Source organism: Pseudorasbora parva, chromosome 1 (assembly GCF_024679245.1).
Source record: "Pseudorasbora parva isolate DD20220531a chromosome 1, ASM2467924v1, whole genome shotgun sequence".
Classification (NCBI taxonomy): Eukaryota; Metazoa; Chordata; class Actinopteri; order Cypriniformes; family Gobionidae; genus Pseudorasbora; species Pseudorasbora parva.
The window spans coordinates 19,125,354-19,145,491 of record NC_090172.1 but is presented as its reverse complement, the minus strand read 5'-3'; the positions used below and the strand labels follow the sequence as shown (position 1 = coordinate 19,145,491).

General features: G+C 39.0%; 1 protein-coding gene across 1 annotated transcript in view; it reads left to right on the top strand.

Annotated features, from left to right (window-relative positions):
- The first annotated feature begins 3,929 nt into the window (after nucleotides 1–3,929).
- The window catches only part of LOC137058526 (collagen alpha-1(XXV) chain), an 800,473-nt gene continuing 784,264 nt past the window's right edge, over nucleotides 3,930–20,138 (top strand). Inside the window, exons 1-2 of the mRNA XM_067431845.1 lie at nucleotides 3,930–4,619; nucleotides 4,820–4,892. Coding sequence (XP_067287946.1) covers nucleotides 4,371–4,619; nucleotides 4,820–4,892 — 322 coding nt within the window. The 5' untranslated portion in view covers nucleotides 3,930–4,370. The remainder of the gene's footprint in view (nucleotides 4,620–4,819; nucleotides 4,893–20,138) is intronic.

Genomic DNA, 20,138 nt, shown 5'->3' with positions numbered 1-20,138 from the left:
TTTGGCCAGGTGTATTATTCCTGTTTTTTTGTTTGTTTTGGTTTTCCATTTTATATAATTAGTGGCATTTTTTTGTTGATTTCAATTTGTCAACCCTTTTGTTTTCATTTGATTTAGTAGCTATTGAAAGATTATAGTGGTGACACTGTTTTTGTTTTACACCATTCTTTGTATTTTCATTTAACGTTTCTCCTTGTCAATCCAGCAATACAGTTTCCTCTCTCTTTAATATTTCTGTATATGATTGTGACATTTTTGTCCAGTTTGTTTTGTGTTACAGGGTCTGGGTGCCAAAGGCAGGGAGGCCCGCTCTATTTCTTTCTAACGGTGGTGGTGCTTTATTCACTGTGTGCTGTGTCCATCAGTAGAGAGTGTTGTGCGTCTGTGACTGTGTGCACTGGTGAAAGAAATGTTTCTGCTGTAGGCAGATTCAATTTCCGATAGCCTGACCCTGCTGGTAAGCCCCAATTTATTGACCCTTGTGTGATTTGGCTTCAAGAGCCAAACCCTTATGGCTGGCTGTGTTTTAAATGACTGTTTTTATATGATTGTGATTGAATAAAGTGTATTGTTTTGTGAATTGTTATTATCCATGTTTCGGAGCGTCTGATTATGTGAACGAACTTGTGTCCTTTGACATTATTTTCCTTGGGTGAAATTCCCAGGGTGGCGTAGTGCGTGTATACATTTATTTAAATCCACCTGAGAGTTACTACACATGTAATATCCATAAAGTTTTATCCTTTATTGTGTAGCCTTTCTGTACACTGTAAAAAAAGTGCTGTAAAATAACTGTAATCAACTGGCAGTTGTGGTTGCCAGCAATGTACTGTTAATTTACAGCCCTGTACTGTTTATATACAGCTCTCCTGTTTTAACAGTATTTTACCGTAATAATCCCATGAAATAACTTTTAATTTGGAAAACTAATCGCTTCAAACAGTTCTCATTTTAAAACTAGTATTTATACGGTGTTTGTACTGTAAACTTGTTTCATTTGAGTCGATTCACATTTGTAAGGTGTAGTAGTGAAAGAATGAAGAAGCATGACTTAAACTTCAATCTTTGCAGTTCATTGTGAGCAATAGCACACACGTATCTGATAAATTACTCAATGAACGGTTCAAAACAGTATCAGGCACCATATCATCAATGTTTCTCTGGTCATCCTGGACAGAAGCACAGGCTCTACTCTTCAGCACAATGGTAACCCACAAAACTAATGAATTCAACTAAAAGATCTCTTCAATATCATCTTGTGCAACAACATAAATACAGGTCATTTTAATATTTACTCTCCTTATCAGTTACTGACTTTGCACAACTTTTTTCTATTAACTTGCATTAAAGTTCAGTGAAAATATCTTGATTCATTTAGTAAATCTGACTGTTACGTTTTTCCTTGATTTAACGGTAATCTACTGGCAGCTATGGTGCCAGTAAATTGCTGTTTTTTACAGTACTTATCCGTAAATGAATTTACAGTTGTTTACTGTTAATTTACGTCTCCCTCTGTGGGTTTTTTCATCTAACACCTTTAAACCCTTTTAACCCCACAGCGAAATCTTCAGTTTTTAATAAACACTGAAGAGTTTACTACAGTGTTTTAGAGTAATTGAAGCATTGTTGAAGTTCCTGAGATAATTAAGAGATTGATTAAGTGATAACTGAGAACACCTGTTAACAAGAATCACTGAAGGACATAAACATAAGAACTACAACTAACTTAAGCCACAGCTTTAGATGAAATCAACTGTAGATAAAAGAAGACACTAAATCTCTGAAGATCTCAGTAGAGGAATAAACAACTCCACAAACAGCAGTACCAGCTTCACACATTACTAACCAGATTGACTTTATTTATGTCAGATGACTACAGAAGATTTTATTGAGAATTAACAGATCTTTAGGTGTTGATGTTTAATTGAAAACATTTGGTCACCATTATCGTGATCAGTGTTTGCTTCAGTTGGGCTCTTGAACCTGGACTTTGTAATGATAGTGTTTTTAAGACACATTCATTGTAGCAAAAAGAAAACATCTGGTCAGAAGTTGTTGGTTATGTTCTGCTCGTGACATGCTCATAATGGGATGAAGTTTGTTAATCTCATCCAATGTCTCAGACCTAATTAAACCCATTCTTTTAAAAACGCATACATTTACCCTTATTTTATGTTACTAAACTGGGACATTTCTGAAAATATCAACTGCTGATTTATAATCCGTTAATGATTTTTAAATTCATGATTTACTAGAATAATTTGCTCTAACCGTATCATTTAGACTCACATAGACATGAAGAATCAGCATATGAATCTCAACAATGGTGACAATCCATTAAAAAAAAACCCTGACCCGATCAACTCTGAACATCACAAAACACTACTAAAAGCCAACACAAAAACAACACCAAAAATAAAGGCAAATAGTAAGAATTAAGAAAAAAACACGCTATTCAGCAGCATAATTTATTCGTGCCGCAATGCATGCTGGGAGTTTGAGTGTCAGATTCATACGCTGATTCTTGATCTCTATGTGCGTCAGATTGAGTCAGATGTTTGGCCACAAACTGTTTCCATGCTCTACAAATTATCTGGTTGTTGCAACACTGCAGTTATAAAATTATAGGGTATGATTTTTTATTAAAAATAAAGCATCATGCATCTTCGTAGATAAGACTAATCATTAGTGAATCAAACCATTATTAAATAGTCAACATAATCTACTCATGGTTTTTCTCAGCTTTGCTTGCTATAACAAATGCATTGAAAACACACCATTACAGCAGTGAGAAAAAATCTAATGTTATTGTGTCAAGATTCAAGAGCCCAGCTAAAGCAAACACTAATCACACTGGTAACGTCAGAAGACACAATAAAACAAGACAGAAATAAAGTCAGTCTGGTTAGTAATGTGTGAAGCTGATAATGCGGTTTGTGGAGTTGTTTAATCCTCTGCTGAGATCTTCAGAGATTTAATGTCTTATTTTATCTTCCGTTGACGAAATCAACTTTTTCTGTTGATGTTTCTCTTTCCTTCAGTGATAACAAGCAGGTGTTCACCAGTGTCTGAATTCACTCACTTCTTTTCGCTCTCTGTCGAGTGGTCTATATTAGTGTACTGAAACCTCAGATTTTAAGAAAATTACCATTGTTTAGCAAAAAATACATGACAGTTTACATCACCAAAATGTTAGTAAAATGAACCAAAAGTGTTTTCAAGACATGATTATTCACTTCCAACAATGATGCTCCATAGTAATAGTGGCAAACTGATTTAATAAACCTAGAATGGTATAACTAAAGGTGTAGTTGTACCATAAATGATATAGACGTCTCTCTGTAGAGTGCGCTACATGTTATGAACACTAGATTGTGCTGTTGGTCTTTTCAAATGGTCTGATAAACAATTAGCAGAAAAACATGGGCAAATACATTTATTTCACTGTGAACTGAGATTCACAGGGGGAGTGGCTTTATTGCATCATGTCACTTTGCTCACAGCTGATTAGATGATTAAGATGACTGGACTGATTAAAGGTGGAGAATGTCGTCATAGCAGAAACACGTTATAAGTAAAAAATAAAAATTAAATAATAATAAAAAAAGTTAAACTTTGATTAACCCAACATGTCAACCACTATGGCGCAGTATACATCAATTCAAGATCAACTTATTTGATTAGACTCAGTCCTGCAGATTTTTGTCCCAACCCTGATCAAACACACTTCAACAAGCCAATCAAGGTCTGAAGGGTTACTATAAAGATACAGACTATTATCGGTGTGTACCAATTCGCATACTTTCCGTCCTAAATAGTATTCGAAAATAGAATTAGTATGTCCTAAATTTTCCATGGATTTTTAAACATTTTGTACTCGCTTACTACCTCACATGAGAAATATCAATAAGACCCAGCTGGTGATTTAAAGAGGGCACAGTCTCTGTGAGCTCCGAAGGTTCTCTATGCTGATCCGGAGTTGAGTGGATTGGTGGAATGTGCAAAGCATTTGCCGCCCGTCTGAGGTTTAATATCTCTTGCCACGAAATCTGTCAGGGGTAGTCGTATGCCTCAGCCTCAGCCTCAGACCGCAACGCGTACATGCATGGGTTTATTTCCAGTAGTACAAGTTTGAGGAGGGCTAGCACGAGCCGGGAAACCAGTCACCGCGTACACTGTCAGTGAATCAGCGCACACCGTTCTGTGCGTAGGACGCGCGTTAGGCTAGTTCGTCGTCTTGAGACCGATCAAAAAAATACACAGTCATAAAATCGCATTCTTCTCCCGTCGCTACTGGAGATTGCGCATAGTAGTACGAGAGAGAAGTGGGGTGTTTAGAAGAAAATAAAGAGTCAAGAAAAGAGGCGAAAATGGAGAATGAAACCGGTTCAGCTAAGCGGCGGCAGCACTGCCTTAGAGCTACCGTGGATGTGATGCCATTTGTGTTTTCTCTTCTGTCTTTCGCCTTTTGCTTTCTGCTGAGTTACCAGACCAGGGAGATTAAAGACAGGATCGTAGATCTGGAAATGGGAATTGGCGCACAGCTCTTAAGCCCTGGGGTTTCTATGGATCAGTTTAATTCAATGCTACAGACACGAGTGGACGAACTGCTATCACAGGTGTGTAATGCATTCACAGCCAAAACTAATTAAAGTCAACGGAACATTTTTCTTTACTCACAAAAATGAAGCAGTCCACTCCGTAGTCTAATGAGACCTGTATGGCCAGTGCACCTGCATGTGGTTACTATTCATTTAGGGCACATTGTTCACTTATTTGTATTTATTTATTTATTGTCTGTTTAATCTGATTCTGACAGCGATCTTACGAAGAATTGGTTAGAATAAGGACTGCCCGTCAAGTATCACCACCTGAATGCAACTGCCCACCAGGTACTGCCTCTATATGCCTTTAGCTTTTGGTTTTTACTTGTTTAACTGCACGTTTTTAAGGCTTTGAAAGTTATTCAGTAGTGGCTATTTATACGAGTACTTATTTAACTTAATTGATAGACTACTAGTTATTATCTTAGCCACTAGTATTCAAATAGTCTGTATTTACAGATTATATATTGTAATCATTCCTTTGCTACTATTTACCAGTTATATCCCAGAACTATTCCATTGTTAGTGGTAGCAAATTTTAAATGTCGGCACTTCTGATCAGTTTTTATTGCAGTTCTTGCTGGTATCTGGTAGAGTTTTACTAGTAACAATAGTAAAATACTAGTACTTATTTATTATTTACTATTATCTATTCCAGACACGAGGATCTATTATACTGCTCGAGTGCATGTAGACAATGCTACAATTGTTGTATAGTAACTGTATCTTAGTAGTGATAAAGTATGCCATATAGAGTTGCTGTTTATGAATGGGTTATGCTTATGACGGTATGCTGTATTTTTGCCACTGGAGTGCAGAACACAGGATTGAAATTAGCCTGGTTGATATTGATAGATAAGTCATCCTGGATTTCACAAGTGACAATAACATGTAATTAACTGTTCTGAGTTACAGCAATCACAAAAACACACACAAACCGTTCTCATGAACAACTCGATAGTACACAGTCCAGCTAACGACATATTACAAGTATGACAAGATACAGCAATCACAAAAACACACACACAAACTGTTCTCATGATCAACTCGATAGTACACAAGCACAGTCCAGCTAACAACATATTACAATTATGACAAGATTAGAGTCATAGTGATCACAAACCGTTCTCATGAACAACTCTATAGCACGAGCCGACAGTCCAACTAATGACATATTACAATTATGACCAGATTAGCGGTGGCGATCAAACTGTTCTCATGAACAACTATATAGACCACAAGCATGACAGTCCAGCTAACGACATTACAATTATGACTGGATAAGGGTTATATAGATCATGAAAAGAGTAAACAAACATATATTAGGAGTATAGTATCTCACTTGTCGGAGACATTGTGTGAGCTGACGCTTGAAGCATACAGAGAGGAGATTTAGATGATCCAATGTTGTATGACAAAGCTGTTGTGTAATATGTAAACTAGTGATCTTATTATTTTCTTCAATAAAAAGTACTTTTTGCAACACAAATCTGATTCTAAGATTTACATACAAAAAGTTTTTGAAAATGTGATTCATCAAAAAAATTGCATATTGTGATAAAGTTCATTATTTTCCATAATGTAATGATAATAAATTAAACTTTCATATATTTTAGATTCATTGCACACCAACTGAAATATTTCAGGTCTTTTATTGTTTTAATACTGATGATTTTGGCATAGCTCCTGAAATCTAAAAAAAAATAGCATATTTCATCCGACCAATAAAAGTGTTTTTAATACAAAAAAAGTCAACCTTCAAATAATTATGTTCAGTTATGCACTCAATACTTGGTCCGGAATCCCGCAGAAATGACTGCTTCAATGCGGCGTGGCATGGAGGCCATCAGGCTGTGGCACTGCTGAGGTGTTATGGAGGCCCAGGATGCTTTGATAGCGGCCTTAAAGGGGGGGTGAAACACTCAGTTTCAGTCAATCTCACGTCAATCTTGAGTACCTATAGAGTAGTATTGCATCCTTCATATCTCCAAAAAGTCTTTAGTTTTATTATATTTATAAAAGAAAAATAGGCTGTAGCTGTACCGAGTCTTTCTGGAAAAAATGAGCGGCTGGAGGTGTAACGTGTGGGCAGAGCTAAAGAATCACAAGCGCCGAGCTACAGCACGAGAGCTTCTGAAAGCTGACATCGTCATGCATGAAAAAGATGCATAGCTATCAATCAGATTCAACCAATACATATATGATGCAGAATCAGATCCGGAGGATGAAATAAATTGAAAAGGAGAAACAGCAGCAGGTTGCCCGTCTCTGTGGTATGTACTGTATTAAGTGGCCTGTCAACATTTGCGTTTGTTTACTCGTGTTATATGATGACATTATTTTGTTTATGGACTATTGAATAGGACTAAACCTTAGCAGTAGCAAGCAAAGTTGTTTTGCACGTCAGATAGTGTATAAAAAAACAATGGAGTAATGTTAGTGCATTTGAATGAAGAAGCACGCTTTGTGAGAACCTCCCCTAGGTTTATGTTTGGGGTGGTTTTACAATAAACAAACTGACATATGTGACCCTGTCTGTGAAAACCCTCCTAAAGTCATTTTTTTTGTGATTCACTGTTTTCTACATAAAATCATCCTACATAATGTAAAGAACATTGTTAAAATATAACCTTGATATCTCTAATATTATCTGAGCATGGCTATGTTAAAGATTTGCTGAATTTCAGGCTCAGAAAATAATGTTTTTGAGAAATTCCAATGTAAACACAAGCTTATTTTTAAAACTGCAACACAATTGATGCATAATTATCGTGAATATGAGCCATATACCACATTAAAGCTGAGATTCTCCCCATTTTCAGTGATATATGACACATTTATGGGAAAATTCTTTTTGTAAAACAAGCCTATTTATTATGATGCGTATGTCCAAAAAGCACAAAAACATTCAAATGAATTGGGGGCACAAAAGCTTGATTGTAGCAACAATTACCAAGTCAATTAATTGAAATTATTTGTATAACTTTATTAATAAAATTAAATATCCATGGAAAAAGTCATTAATATATAAAACAATTAATATATTACATTTCAGTAGATAATCTCTAACTCAAATTATTTTACTGGGTTACATTAAAGGTGAGGTAAGTGCTATCTGGTAACCGTTGTTGGTATTTCAAATCACCAAAACAAACACGCCCCTACCCCCAAAAGGGTCTCGCCCCTATTTTGATAGCGCCGCCCCACACATACGTAACCCAGAGCAGAGGCATCAACGGCTATGGCAGAATCTCTGTGTATCTAATCCAGGTCGAATATTCAATGAAACGGTCATCCCTTCTATCACAAAAACACAAACAGTTCTTGTGAACAACTCGATAGTACACAAGCACAGTCCAGCTAACAACATATTACAATTAAGACGATTAGAGTCATAGCGATCACAAACCGTTCTCATGAACAACTCTATAGCACGAGCCGACAGTCCAACTGATGACATATTACAATTATCACCAGATTAGCGGTGCTGATCAAACTGTTCTCATGAACAACTCTATAGAACACAAGCATGACAGTCCAGCTAACGACATATTACAATTATGACTGGATAAGGGTTATATAGATCACGAAAAGAGTAAACAAACATATATTAGGAGTATAGAATCTTACTTGTCGGAGACATTGTGTGAGCTGATGCTTGAAGCACACAGTGAGAAGATTTAGATGCTCCATACGGGTCTTTATCATCGCTGAAGTGAGACACAATACGATCGCAAATGGACTAGCAAGCGAACATGACACACGAGCATATTCAAGCAGCATATATTAGGCTAGCTCTCTGCTAATGTCCGTCATGTGTGACTTGTGTGTTTTGAATAATGACGTGCAGAGCGAGAGCGAGCGCTCTTCTCACCATCAATGGTAGACACGCCCCTTACCTGCTGATTGGCTACCAGTTTGTTATTCCACTCGGCCCGTGTCCTTTTTCTAAAACGGTTTTGAAATAAGACTTACCCAAGGGGGTAATCTAGCGCTCGGAAAGCGTTCCACCCCTAGGGGCTGCCATTGCTAACCAAGCCATCACCTGCTGTTAACATCCCATTGACTCCCATTCATTTTTGAGTCACTTTGACCGTGAATAACTTTACATCTGAGACGTTTAAAGACTCCATTTGTCCATTGTTTATTTCTAAAGAAACACGACAATGCATAAAGGCTCCGTTACCTTGTATCTTACACTATCGCCCCGCAGAAGCTGTTTTTGTAAAAAATAGGCTAACAGTTGCGACATAACCAACGCGACTCTGTTGCACAGTTGAGAAATTACCGTAGTTGGGGGGACGTGGTGACATAAAATCTGATAAAGTCAAGGGAGAAGAATGGGGAGAAGCCCATAGTGAGCCAAAAGCAACGGGAGAAAATATTGAAACGTGATTCAGCTTTCACTTTCCACAACTACTAGAAGACCTACAGCTGTCAGACAGGAGGCTCACGTCACATCTACGTCGTCAAGCTTAGTCTGAGCCTGCGCAGTTCGCTCAGCCATCAGGAAGTGAGTGTCCCTAGGTTGACTTCATTATTTCGCCGTTGACGTCAATGGGATCGCTCTGTCCATTTCTTTTACTGTCTATGGACTTACCCCACCTTTAAGTACAGTACTGGAGTAAAAATAAAGAGAAGGATAGTTCAACCAAAAAAAAAAAAATTGTCATCATTTATTTACCCTCATGTACCCTCAACCTGCACTTTCTTCAATAAACCCGGTTATATCATTATTCGGGGTAATTCCACCAAGATTAATATTGGAAAATCTGTTTAAGCAATCAGCTATTTTCTGTTCCTGCTCGCGTTTAAGTGCTGCCATGTCAAATAGCCTAGATAACGTAATTCATTAATCCAGTGTTTCCCAACCTTTTTTCAGTCATGGCACCCTTTAAATTTTTTTTCTAAATTTTGTGGCACCCCATCGCATACGTTACGCTATAGGGGTGTAACTACAGATTACTCATGATTCGTTCTGTATCAAGGTTTTAGGTTCAGAGTTTCAGGTTCACGGTTTCTGTATGGTTCGGTATTTGCTATGTTCATGGAAAAAAGGACTACTGTCATATAAAAATAAAGAAAAGAACAAATAACTTAAATACAAGCAGCTATTGAGCAAAGATAATAAAATAATGCTCTTTTCTTTTCAGGTAGGTCTAACATTAGTTTTTAGGTAAATAAATTGAATAAAGTAATCAAATGAAAAATTACTGCATATTTAATTGTTTAAATTAAATATGAATCCTTATTAAACTTACAAAAGCTATTCAATCAATAGCAGTGAGTTATTCCTTATCATCTTTGACATTAAACAGACAGCAGTAAAGGCTACTGCTCCTTTAAGACCCAGGGGTGTTGCTTTCTCGACTGTATGCTCACTTAAGGCATATTCAGACTATGTCTGCTTGGATCCTCATTAAGATGGACATGTTGACATAGGCTACTTCTTGTGTGAGTTTGTCCGTTCAAGCGCAAGACTTGAAAGACAACTCAATAGTTGTGCGCGGTGAGACGTGCATGTGCATGCTTTCGGATCATCTGACATCCGTCATCTGAACCCGACGTACGTCGCGATGACCTGATTGACACTCGTGCCGATTGATATTAATGTCTTTCTCTTCCTCATGGTAAACAAAATAAGTTCCTGAACCAAATAACATACGAATCAGCTGGTCTTGTTGCGCTGAAAACCCCCTGAGATGCCCGGTCCGGAGCCCGCATCCGATAGTTTTTTTTGTGCAAAAGTATAATGTGTAGTGTCAATAAAATCACTAATTTCTAATTTCATAACTAATGTTATGAATTAAAAATTGAGTATTGTATCTCAAACCCCTTAGTATAATTTATAATTTACAGCAATAAACACAAATTACCTATTTTTGTCATTTTTATGGCTATGGCACTTTGACGATCAAAATCTCATAATTAAATTTTGTGACTTTAGCCGGGGTTTCACAGACGGGGTCGCATATTAGTCAGCTAAACAAATGTATTTAAACACACACCATACATCGCATGCTCCATTGATAAATTAACTAAACACGATCGTGTTGTTTACTGATGTTTACTTACGCAACGATAGCCAACAACGTAGACATTTGAAGCAGTTTTACTCACCGCCTGCTTCCAAAGCAGGACCGTGAACCTTTATCACTGGGGCCGCTCCATCAAAAACACACTTCTTGTTGATTTCATGAAGTCCTGTGACAGCAGTGACTGTGGAGATCCACTTTTGCGACGCGACTGAAGCGAAGTTGTGACGCTTCTCGTCATTACTGTGTTCAAATCAGTTCAAATGCAGCGCTGCCTTCCTGGAATGCTGTGCTGAAGCGTTGAAATCGTTTGATGTCACCCATAGGAATAAAGTAGAGCGCGGCGTCAGAAGTGTTGCGCGGATGAGTGGATCTGCACCTGAGAGAGTGTTTATGGGGCGTGCATATGCTCTTTCGCTCTAGTCACGCGCACGCGCACTTCCGGGAGAAGAGCCCGTACGGCACATACAAGGACCTTCCGTTCTATCGACGTCAAGCAGACCCATACTCGAAAAAAACTCTCCGAAACTTTTGAGAAACTGGAAGGAGTGTTTTTTATACAGAAATACTCCATCAAACGTCCAACTTAGTGTTTGAAACTTTGTCCATGTTTAGGATAGGAATCCTAGTAGTCCTAATCCTAATAGTCTTTGACAGTGTAAAAAGCTCAGTATGCATGAAACAGCATTTCACCCCCCTTTAAGCTCATCCAGAGTGTTGGGTCTTGCGTCTCTCAACTTTCTCTTCACAATATCCCACAGATTCTCTATGGGGTTCAGGTCAGGAGAGTTGGCAGGCCAATTGAGCACAGTAATACCATGGTCAGTAAACCATTTACCAGTGGTTTTGGTACTGTGAGCAGGTACCAGGTCGTGCTGAAAAACTAAATCTTCATCTTCATAAATCTTTTCAGCAGATGGAAGCATGAAGTGCTCCAAAATCTCCTGATAGCTAGCTGCATTGACCCTGCCCTTGATAAAACACAGTGGATCAACACCAGCAGCTGACATGGCACCCCAGACCATCATTGACTGTGGGTACTTGACACTCGACTTCAGGCATTTTGGCATTTCCTTCTCCCCAGTCTTCCTCCAGACTCTGGCACCTTGATTTCCGAAAAAAGTACTTTGGACCACTGAGCAACAGTCCAGTGCTGCTTCTCTGTAGCCCAAAAGTGACTTGACCTGGGGAATGCGGCACCTGTAGCCAATTTCCTGCCCACGCCTGTGCACGGTGGCTCTGGATGTTTCTACTCCAGACTCAGTAACCTGCTTCCGCAGGTCCCCCAAGGTCTGGAATCGGTCCTTCTCCACAATCTTCCTCAGGGTCCGATCACCTCTTCTCGTTGTGCAGCGTTTTTTGCCACACTTTTTCCTTCCTACAGACTTCCCACTGAGGTGCCTTGATACAGCACTCTGGGAACAGCCTATTCGTTCAGAAATGCCTTTCTGGGTCTTACCCTCTCGCTTGGGTGTCAATAGCCCCGTTTCCACCAAAATTACCCGGAACAATTTGTACCAGGAACTTTTTTACAGGAACTTTTCTCCCCCCCAGACCTGCAGCTGCTGCGTTTCGACCGCGATAAAGTTCCGAGAAGATTAGGCAAATTAGTCCGGTGATGTAGGACTGCGCGCGACTGCTCCTCCAAATCAGTGAAGGACATGTAATCATTTTTAAGTGTACCGATTGAAAGATTAAGTGGACTGTTTACATGAGACGTTATCTAAACCGATCTGGTGTTTACATGTGATGACTTTCAATCGCAATCATTTTGTCACATGCAGTTTGTCTGCCGCATCAAAAATGTCGCCGCTGTTTTCTCCAGCAGCTGAATGTGTTAACTGTAGCCATAGCAACTCTTAACGGCCACCAGGACTAATACAGTATTATTTATAGCTATTTGTTGTAAAGTGTAATAATCATCTCAGAAAAAAAATCTTCTGTCAGGCGCAGTTACAGTAAAAACTGCCTGGGGCAATATACGCTGTGTCATTACTTCAACATTATCTTCATAACTTACGAAATAAAAAGTTTACCCCTCAGAAAAATTAACTCTCCTCTCTTGTCAACATGAGCGCGGCGCGCGCCGTCACGTCATGTAAGGACACACACTTAAAAGTTATCGGTCAGGTCGTTTACATGGTGAAAAAAAATTAATAACGAGTATGGAAGAGATTCAAGCTGTGCCACTTTTGCTGGTTATGTATAGGTTTACTAAAGATGTAATTAACAACAACAGAAAAGAGCACTAATATGCAGATTCAGCAGCATGCAGCATATTCAGAAAGCTTGTAAAGCTAGATTTAAAATGACAATGTATATTATTATCAGCTATTACGGACATTGAACGTGAGATGGCTGAGACGACCGCGCGCCACCAGACAGAGAGCAAGTGATATTTACTGAACGTAGACCGAACCTCGCAAAAGACTTTTAAAAATGCCGGTTGAACTAAAATGCTGTGTGAGCTCAACCAATCAGCATGTTCAGCGCCCAAGTCCCGCCCTCGAAAGTTCCTGAACTTTGAAAAAGTACTACCTCGCGAGCAGGGTCGTTTGGAGGGGGAAATATTTACCCGGAACTTCATTTAGACCCTGGTTCCTGCGGTCTAAACACACGAAGTACCACCCAAAGTTCCTAGTTCCTGGGTAAAGTTCCTGTGGTGGAAACGGGGCTAATGATGACCTTCTGGACAGCAGTCAGGTCGGCAGTCTTACCCATGATTGCGGTTTTAAGTAATGAACCAGGCTGAGAGTTTTTAAAAGCCTCAGGAATCTTTTGCAGGTGTTTAGAGTTAATTTGTTGATTCAGATGATTAGGGTAATAGCTCTTTTAGAGAACCTTTTCATGATATGCTAATTTTGAGACAGAAATTTTGGGTTTTCATGAGCTGTATGCCAAAATCATCAGTATTAAAACAATAAAAGACCTGAAATATTTCAGTTGGTGTGCAATGAATCTAAAATATATGAAAGTTTAATTTTTATCCTTACATAATGGAAAATAATGAACTTTATCACAATATGCTAATTTTTTGAGAAGGACCTGTATGTGGTGTATAGTGAAGGACACAGACAGCTGAATATTGTTGATATTTAAGATCTGTGCATGAAAGCACACATGGTTTAGTGAGGAGTGGTGAGGATCTCTCTGACTGCCATTTGACCACATATGTGACATAAGTAGATGGCGTGTCTACTTTTAAATCTTGCTGCTTGACTAACATTTGTAGATTATAGTTGATGACTGCTGTATAGCCAATCAATAGTAATTTAACCTCTAACTACAATTATTACAATTTTTAAGGCTTTCAGTTATTTTGCTGTCTTAGTCATTTGAGATTTTATTATTTTATTTTTTTTAAATATTAAATTAAACCAGCAGATGGAAAGGTAAATACTTGTAGTTTAAGTTCAGTAATCCAATCAGACTGGACTAACACTGAAATACACTGAAACACTGATCCTCAACTATAAGTGTTGGCTACATTTCCAAAAAGTACACATTTTTAATGACTAATTTGACTGCATTAATTTGTTGCTCTATAAAATAACAACAACAACAGAAATAAAACCAGCCAGCCACAGCCAAATTATCATGTAAAGCTGATGAGGAGAAAAAAACCTGACTGTATTATCACTCCCAGCTTTCATAGTGTTCATTGCATGCTTCGATGAAGGTTTTTTTTTGTCCAATCTGCCTTAATTGATTTAAGCAATGTTGGCATTTTTTGCTTCTCTGTTCTGTCTTTTCCCCATGTTATCTCCCCTGAAATCTGCCTTCTGCATGGGTTTCAAAAACCTGAAAAATCTTGGCAGCTGCTTACAGGTCCAATATTAGGAAAAAAATGATAATGCACAATTTCAATAAAGTACATAGTGGAATTTTCCATGACTAGGTATTTGTGTAAAAAAAGGAAAGGAAAAATTATAAATGAAAGGGCCAGTGGGGCCAGTGCCCTGTGTGCCTCTTACTGCCAGGGGCACCTGACACCTGGAAACAAGCTACTGCAGATGGTAAATTGACATGATAGACAAGCCAATAGAATTGGTCTTATTTAATTCTATAAACTATAATACTGATCTGCGAACATTGTCGCTATATGATAAATTAAAATAAGCTGATAACATCACTATTTTCTCCAGTACGACTGTACAGCCAAATCTAATTTTATCGCAATATTATCCTGTTTGACACTGTGAAGCTGCTTTGACACAATCGTGATTGTAAAAGCGCTATATAAATAAAGTTGATTGATTGATTGATTGATTGACAAGCAGACCTTTCAATGTGTATATGATCCTAAGGCCTTCCTTAGGGCAGTGCAACTGGTGTGACCATGACAAGCCAGTGTTTTTCATTATATCATCTTACAGAAATGGGTTAGCTAGGTTGCTAGGTTGGCAATGGGACTCCATCTTCTTTAATGTGGAAATATTTTCTGATTCATTTTTTTCTGTTCAGCCTGTCAAGGTCATACATAAGTTGTAAATGAAATTGACGCTGACATGGTTTTTCATGTTTAAAACTGTAAATGAAGTGGCATACAAAATTACATAACTTGACTGAATTGCAGAGCTTGTGCAAACATATTCACATCACTATAATTGGATGCTTTCTTGAAAGTGCAGGATTTAGGCGTGTCCCTGACTAAGGATTTACACATTCGAATCAGAATTTTCAAATCTTTCTATGGTCGACTGATAGTCGAATTATCTATGTGTGTGAATGGGTTGGGAGGGGCACGACACTAGTCAGCAGGAGTGTAAAACTATTTTTATTTTCCTCTACAAACTGCACACAGCAACAACTTTTAATAAAGCTACCAAAAGTGCATGCCAACTGACAAACGAACAGACAATGGCTTTATTATTTAGGTTTAAATAAAAGGTCATGTGGTGGATAAACATTCGTAAAACAAATTTATATCCCCTTGAAGTGTGGTGATAAACAGGCTTTATAAAGCCTATTTTAGATTGTTTAGACTTGATAACAGATTAGTTTGATTTGATAACAACCTTAAATTTGATAAACAGATAAATGCGGTTGTTAAGTGCTATTTCATCATCTTCGTCTTATGATTTTTATCATGATTTTAGCCATTTTTATCTCTAAAGAATTTTGAAATGGTCATGCATGCTTTTGTAACATCTTGATTGGATTACTGCAACTCATTGTATATTGGTGCTCCTCAATCATGTCTCTCACGTTTACAGTTGGTTCAGAATGCAGTGGTGCGACTTCTTTGTGGGAAGCGTAAGCAGTCTATTAGTATTGATTTCATTGCACTGGCTGCCAGTCAAATAGAATTAATTTAAAAATTGTATTGTTTGTTTATAAATCTCTTCATAATCAGGATCCGCAGTACATATCTGACTTGCTACATCCTTATGCTCAATCAAGAGCACTTAGATCATCTGATTCTGGGTTATTGCGAGTTCCAAGATTAAGTCTCAAAAACAGATTGTGCTTTTTCTGTTATTGGCCCTAAGCTGTAGCCTGACGTGGTCATACTCAATTCTGGTCAGAATATGAGCCTGAAACTGCTCCATTGGGCTGTGATTATGGGGCATGTTTCAACCGAACCAGGAAAGAACTCAACTGGATAGACCTACAACCAATCAGAGCAACAAAGCGACGCATTACGCTAGTTGTCAAATGTCAACTGAGCTCAAATGCACTGTGTTGCCAAGTTCGTGTTTTTTTTCCATGTGTTGTTTTCTATGTCCATGGGTTGAAGCGACTATTATGCGATATATAGACCCATGAGTGTGAATTTTAGCAGGCAACCTTGTTAAAATAACACATAACCCCAAACACCATTTTTGTCCAGAGAACCCTCCCCGAGAAGCTATTGTTTTGGGCTAGTAGTTGGCGGGTTTTGTTGTAAAAACTTGGCAACCCTGTCTGCACGCGCGCTGGAATAAACTATCTTTGCCGGTGTTGTAAAAAAATAAAAGATTTTAATGATACACAGAGTACTTACCAAACATTATCATAATTTTTGAGAGAAATAGTGAAGGTGAATGCATATACATACAAGCTCTCCATTTAGGATTCGAACAAATATAATCCAAGCCCCTTTGATGAAGTGCATGATTACATTACTGTTTATCATTTGTCTGTCATCGTCTAAAGCCCGTCCTGATGATTTCATTGGTCCGATAAGTTTCTGTTCGGGGATAATTACTCCTCTATGGATCGAGGCCAGACCGAACCGCCCGACCTAAAAATGATGTGGGCAAGGCTAAGTTCGGGCATCCAGGCTACCTAAGCTGTGGAATAGTCTCCGAAATCATATTCGAGCTGCCTCAACTTTGTCCATTTTTAAGTCTACTCTTAAAAAGGATTACTTCGCCCATGCATTTATTATTCTGTGACTTGCTATGCAATGATCTTTTATTTTAATGCACTTCATCCATTACATTATGTGTTTATTGATTGTCTTATTGTTTGTAATCTTGCTGACTGTTCTGTTTTTGTATACTCTGTGCAGCACTTTGGTAGACTTTGGTTGTTTTAAATGTGCTATATAAATAAACATTGTATTGTATTTGTAACGAAGTTCGTAGATGGGAAGGAAGGAGGCGAGAACCGGCGAACGTTCAACAAACTTTAATATACAAGTAAATAAACAAAATGAGAGTAAAACCGCGGGCAGCCCCTCACGGACGACTGCCCGCAAATACCCACAAAATCAAACGTGGGCAGCCCCTCACGGACGACTGCCCACACAAACATAATAAAACAAAACTCAACATAAATTTCAGGCCTGGTCCTCTCTCGTCTTCCGCAGCCCTTGCTCCTCCTTTTATGCTCCCGTCACATGGCCGCGAGACGAGACCGGTATGTCATGCAGCTGGCACTCGTTAACACTCATCACTCATTACTTACCAACAATAAAATGGGAAAACGATCTCTCAATAGTTCCTGATGCCAACTTCTGGACCCAAATCTGTAAAAACATCTATTTCATGTCCAAAAATGCTAATCTTCAATTGATACAATACAAAACACTTCACAGAGCACACTACACAGCCAATAGATTAGCTAAAATGGGTTTCACATCAGAAATTTGCACACATTGCAGTCAGAAATCTACAGATACATACATCCATGCAACCTGGCACTGCACTCCAATCAAACACTTCTGGGAAGAGGTCACACAGTCACTATCCACTATAGTGGGCTGCCACATCCCACTATCGCCCTCTCTTTGCTTGCTTGGGGACCTCACAATAATTACAGATAAAACTATAAACATTAAAACTCTCCTCATAGCCCTAACCATTGCCAAGAAAACTATCCTCATGAACTGGAAAACTCGTAACAAAATTCACATTAACCACTGGAAAAATCTTCTCACCGACTTTATTACAATGGAATACACATCTCTCCCCTATAATCCCTCATCTGAAAGCAACCTCTGCCATCCAACACTTTCTGACCTCTTACAACTCTGAATCCTCTCTCTCTCCGTAACTCCGTCTCCTCCAATCTCTTAATCAATCCACAGGCATTACTGCATAGTTCCAATTATTGTCAATATTGTTTCATTGTTTCATTATTGTTATGATTGCTATTGTTTATTATTATTTTTATTATTGTTGTTGTTTCCATTGTTGTCTTTGCTTTTAGCATTGTCGTCATCATCGTCATCGTCATCATCATCATCATCATCATCCTATTATTATTGCTGTTTTGGAATTTCAAACCTGGTTTTCATTGTCAACACTACTACTATAGTAAAATCGATTGATGATTTCTAATTTTCCCCCTAAACTTTTCATGTGTTTTTAATGCACCACAATGTAGAAGAGAAATGTGTGTATGTATGTTTAAATTGGAAAACCTCATAAACACTAAGGCAGGTAGGACAGGCGAGAAATGGTTTCTCTAGGACAGCATCTCTGTCCTTAGTTGAGACACTCGCACAATGTCCCCCTTCTTTTAATGCACCTTAGACACTACACACAACATAAAAATAAAATAAAAAATAAAATAAAAAGTATAGGGACTGAAAAGATGTGGGGGGAGGATTATCTTATATTATTATTATACTATGTGAAATTTATTGACCCATTGAAAGTGGTGACAATGATAAATATTACATAGGAAAAAAAAAAAAAAAGGGGACACTGATTATTACAATGATGATGGTATGATGATGATAAGTGATGGTAGTGATAATATAATAAATAATAAATGTGTAATTTTGCTTATGAATACACACCCACACCTACACTCACCCACACACACCTTATACATTAACACACTTTTATTTCACTTCTAGAATTATGTAATTACTCGATTGTCAATTACTGCACTATTGTGGTTTGTATGTCTGTATGTCAATAAAAAAAAAAAAAGGGGGGGGGGGGATCACGGCGGCCGCGGCACCTGAGGGTAAGGACAGAGAGGCGAGAAAAATGTAGAGGAGCTAGCGAACGAGAGAGGGGAGAGAGTGAAAAAAGAAAGAAAGAAAAAAAAATTCTGTACCGGTTCCCAGACACACTGCCGTTCGGCCCTCCGCCCGCCGAGAGGCTCTTCCTTGCGGTGCTGTGCGATGGCACTGGACGCTTGGTGGATAGCTCGATCCTCCTCCGCCCCCTGGCGGGCGGCGGTGACTCCTCCTTCTGAGGGACCCGGCAGCGAGCCCCGCGCTCCCTGCTCCTTCCCTATCAGGCGGACGGCAGCAGGCTCCGGATCACGGCAAGTGCGGCGACTCCTCCGCTCCCTCTCGGACGGCAGCCACCCCACCTCGACCCAGGGGCACGGCAGTGAGGTCTCTCTCCCACCTTCCTCCCTCAGGCACCATCGCCTCGGGTAGCCCTCGCGGTCCTCATTCATCCGCGCTGCCCGACCTCCTCAGCACCGCGATCCCCCTCAGCAGCGAGGGCTCTTCGACAGCATGTCCCTCCTTCCCCCCGGGTTTTGGCACCAGTGTAACGAAGTTCGTAGATGGGAAGGAAGGAGGCGGGAACCGGCGAACGTTCAACAAACTTTAATATACAAATAATTAAACAAAACGGAAGTAAAACTGCGGGCAGCCCCTCACGGACGACTGTCCGCAAATACCCACAAAATAAAACGAAACACAAACATAATAAACACAAACATAATAAAACGTAAACAAAACTCAACATAAATTCCAGGCCTGGTCCTCTCTCGTCTTCCACAGCCCTTGCTGCTCCTTTTATGCTCCCGTCACATGACCGCGAGACGAGACCGGTGTGTCATGCAGCTGGCACTCATTAACATTCATCACCGGCCTGCTCTCGCGGTCCCTCGCCCCGCTGCTTGTCCCACCACAGTATTGTATTGTAAAACGTTATCTTATAACTTTTTAAAGCTGCGATCAAAATACAGAACATCACACAAATATATAAAAGAACATTTTGACAAATTACCCTAAAAAATACCTGCCTAGAGAGGAAAAGAACACTTTGTGTCCGTTTACATTCATGTTCTTAAGCCAATTATGCCTGGTCCCACACCA